Source organism: Octopus bimaculoides, unplaced genomic scaffold, assembly GCF_001194135.2.
Source record: "Octopus bimaculoides isolate UCB-OBI-ISO-001 unplaced genomic scaffold, ASM119413v2 Scaffold_251192, whole genome shotgun sequence".
In the NCBI taxonomy this organism is placed as follows: Eukaryota; Metazoa; Mollusca; class Cephalopoda; order Octopoda; family Octopodidae; genus Octopus; species Octopus bimaculoides.
The window spans coordinates 1-2500 of NW_026382889.1; the positions used below are offsets into that span (position 1 = coordinate 1).

At 34.5% G+C, this 2500-nt stretch overlaps 1 protein-coding gene across 1 annotated transcript in view; it reads right to left on the reverse strand.

Moving 5' to 3' along the window:
* Nucleotides 1-2044: 2044 nt before the first annotated feature.
* LOC106882967 (rho GTPase-activating protein gacZ) overlaps nt 2045-2500 on the reverse strand; it is a gene marked incomplete at its 3' end in the record, with an annotated part of 10134 nt that continues 9678 nt past the window's right edge. The window contains exon 4 of the mRNA XM_014933817.2: nt 2045-2185. Within this exon, the coding sequence (XP_014789303.1) occupies nt 2045-2185 (141 nt within the window). The remainder of the gene's footprint in view (nt 2186-2500) is intronic.

A 2500-nucleotide genomic window follows, 5' to 3' on the forward strand; every position in this document is an offset into this window, starting at 1 on the left:
ATGATGCTACATATATGAGAATGACACCTACTTACTACTATCAAGTAATGTCAAGACAAAATACAGTTATATACATACAATCATATAAATGTCCCCTTTCCAATCGAGGGTTCTTTGTCGAGCAAATTACTTAGTGACCCTGCCAGTGCTGGTGCCATGAAAAAAGTACCCAGTACACTCTGTAAAGTGAATAGCATTAGAAAGGGTATCCTGCCAAAATCATGCCAAAGTGGATGATAGAGCTTGGCACAGCCTTCTGGTTTGATAGCGCTTGTCAAATCGTCCAACCCAAGCAAGTACGGAAAAAGGACGCTAAATGAAGATGACATACACAATGGTTGTGGTGTTGGTGGTGGTGGTGGACAAACAAATACACACACATATATACAGACAATGGGCTTCCACACAGTTTCCATCAACCAAATTCATTTACATGAGAATGGTTGACTCACGACTATAATAGAAGACACTTGCCCAAGGTGCTGCATAGTGGGACTGAACCCAAAACCAAGGAGCTGCAAAGTGAGCTACTTAACCACACAATCATGCCTGAGCCTAATAAATTATAATTTTAAAATCTACCTTAACACTGTCTATTGTTAAAGTTTAGGTCTCATCTCTTTCAGCTGCTTGACTGTTATCTTCAAAGTCTATTAATCTTTGGTCAGGCATGCAATTCCAATAATGCTTGAGTTATATTTGTTGTTTGTAGTATCCATGTTGTAAATTTCACATGTGTAGCATACCTAGGTTTACATATCATGTACTGTATGATACCTAGATATTGTGTGGACTAGGATTTGATATTAAATAAAGTTTTAAGCACTTATAATATGCAAATTAGTAACCCCAGTTCTCTGAAACTACTGGACTTGTTTCTCTGGATGGATCAAGTGATGTAGACACCTCTGATGAGACACAGGTTGAAAACCAATTTATTCTTCAGCATTCAGATTACTCTGTTAATGGAATGTTTATTTATTCATGTTGTTTTGAATTGACCATGCATTATCTTGTAACTTCTAGATTTTGATGATGTGATTGTTTGTTTTTAGACTGATATTGTAGGTGGGTGTTAAAGGCTGGAGCTGGCCAGTGTGAACATAAAATAGGTACAATATTTGGGCCAGATATAACCAATTTAAATGCTAATAAGTTAAGGCTGTTTTACATTCTGGATATATAATTTAGCAAAGTAGCAAGGAAGAAAGTGTATACACGACACACTGCTATTACAATCACACAAGACTCAATGCTCTATCATGGCTAACAATGAATTGCTACCAACATGAACTGCCATTCACTCACAGTTCTTTAATTTATAACAATGAGTCAGTCCACCTTTAGTTATTTGGCGGGTGGTTGTTCATCAGATTTTTCACTCTATGGAGAAATAGTTAAGTTTGCCATCTTTGTATATCTGGTATGTACATTTACATACATAAGCATGTGAGCATTAATAAAAGGAGAAATTGTGTCTTTTATCTATTGCCACAATTCCTCATCCTGTGGTGAATAACCTGAATATGGAAAGGCAATGGTGGTCATAACATTGATGGTGATAAAATCAATAATCATCACATCAAAATATTTTTACTCTCCATCAAAAAGAAAACAGTGCAGCTCAAAATATAAAACAGCTAAATGAACAGTTCTCAACTCTCTTCCTTAAAACCACGTTAATTTATACATAAAAAAAAAAACATTATCTTTTATCTTGTTTCTGTCATTGACCTGTAGCCATGCTGGAGTACTATCTTGATGGATTTAGTCAAACAAATCAAGGCTAGTATTAATTTTTTCAAGACTGGTACTTATTCTACTGGTCTATTTTGCTGAATCACCATTTGTGAAGTGGTGATGCAGAGACAAACACAAAGGCGGATGCACACACACACACACGCAACAATCTTCCACAGTTTCTGTCAACCAAATACTTTTTTTAAAAAATGACAATAAATACTTGATGAAATAGTTTTACTTCTTTTTTCCCAACATTTTATAAAACTCTAACTTCCCAAGTGGAATTAATTCTAAAACCAACTTGTCCATCAAGAAAATAATGAATCTCAGGTTCCAAGATACAAATATATTTCCCAACTTTCAGTTGGTCCCAGGAAAAATATGGATAAGGATCTGATTCTTTGTGATAAAATATCAGACTACATATGCGACCTTCAGTATCCTGAAAAAAGAAGAAAAGTTTATTATTATTTAATGATAATTGAGGTCGTGGGCTAACAAAATCTTTAAGCATATTAGACAAAATCCTAAGTGCCATTTTTTTCTTTTTGTTCTGTGTTCAAATTATGTCAAAGTCAACATTGTTTCCATTTTATGGGGATTGATAAGTAGCAGTTAAGTAAAGTATCAATCAAGTATTACAGTCGATGTAATTGACTTTCCCTCCCTTCAAAATTGCTGGCCTTGTGCCAAAATTTTAAATCATAATTCAATGAAAATATACATGCAACTACATTCATACAACATCTTTTTCTAT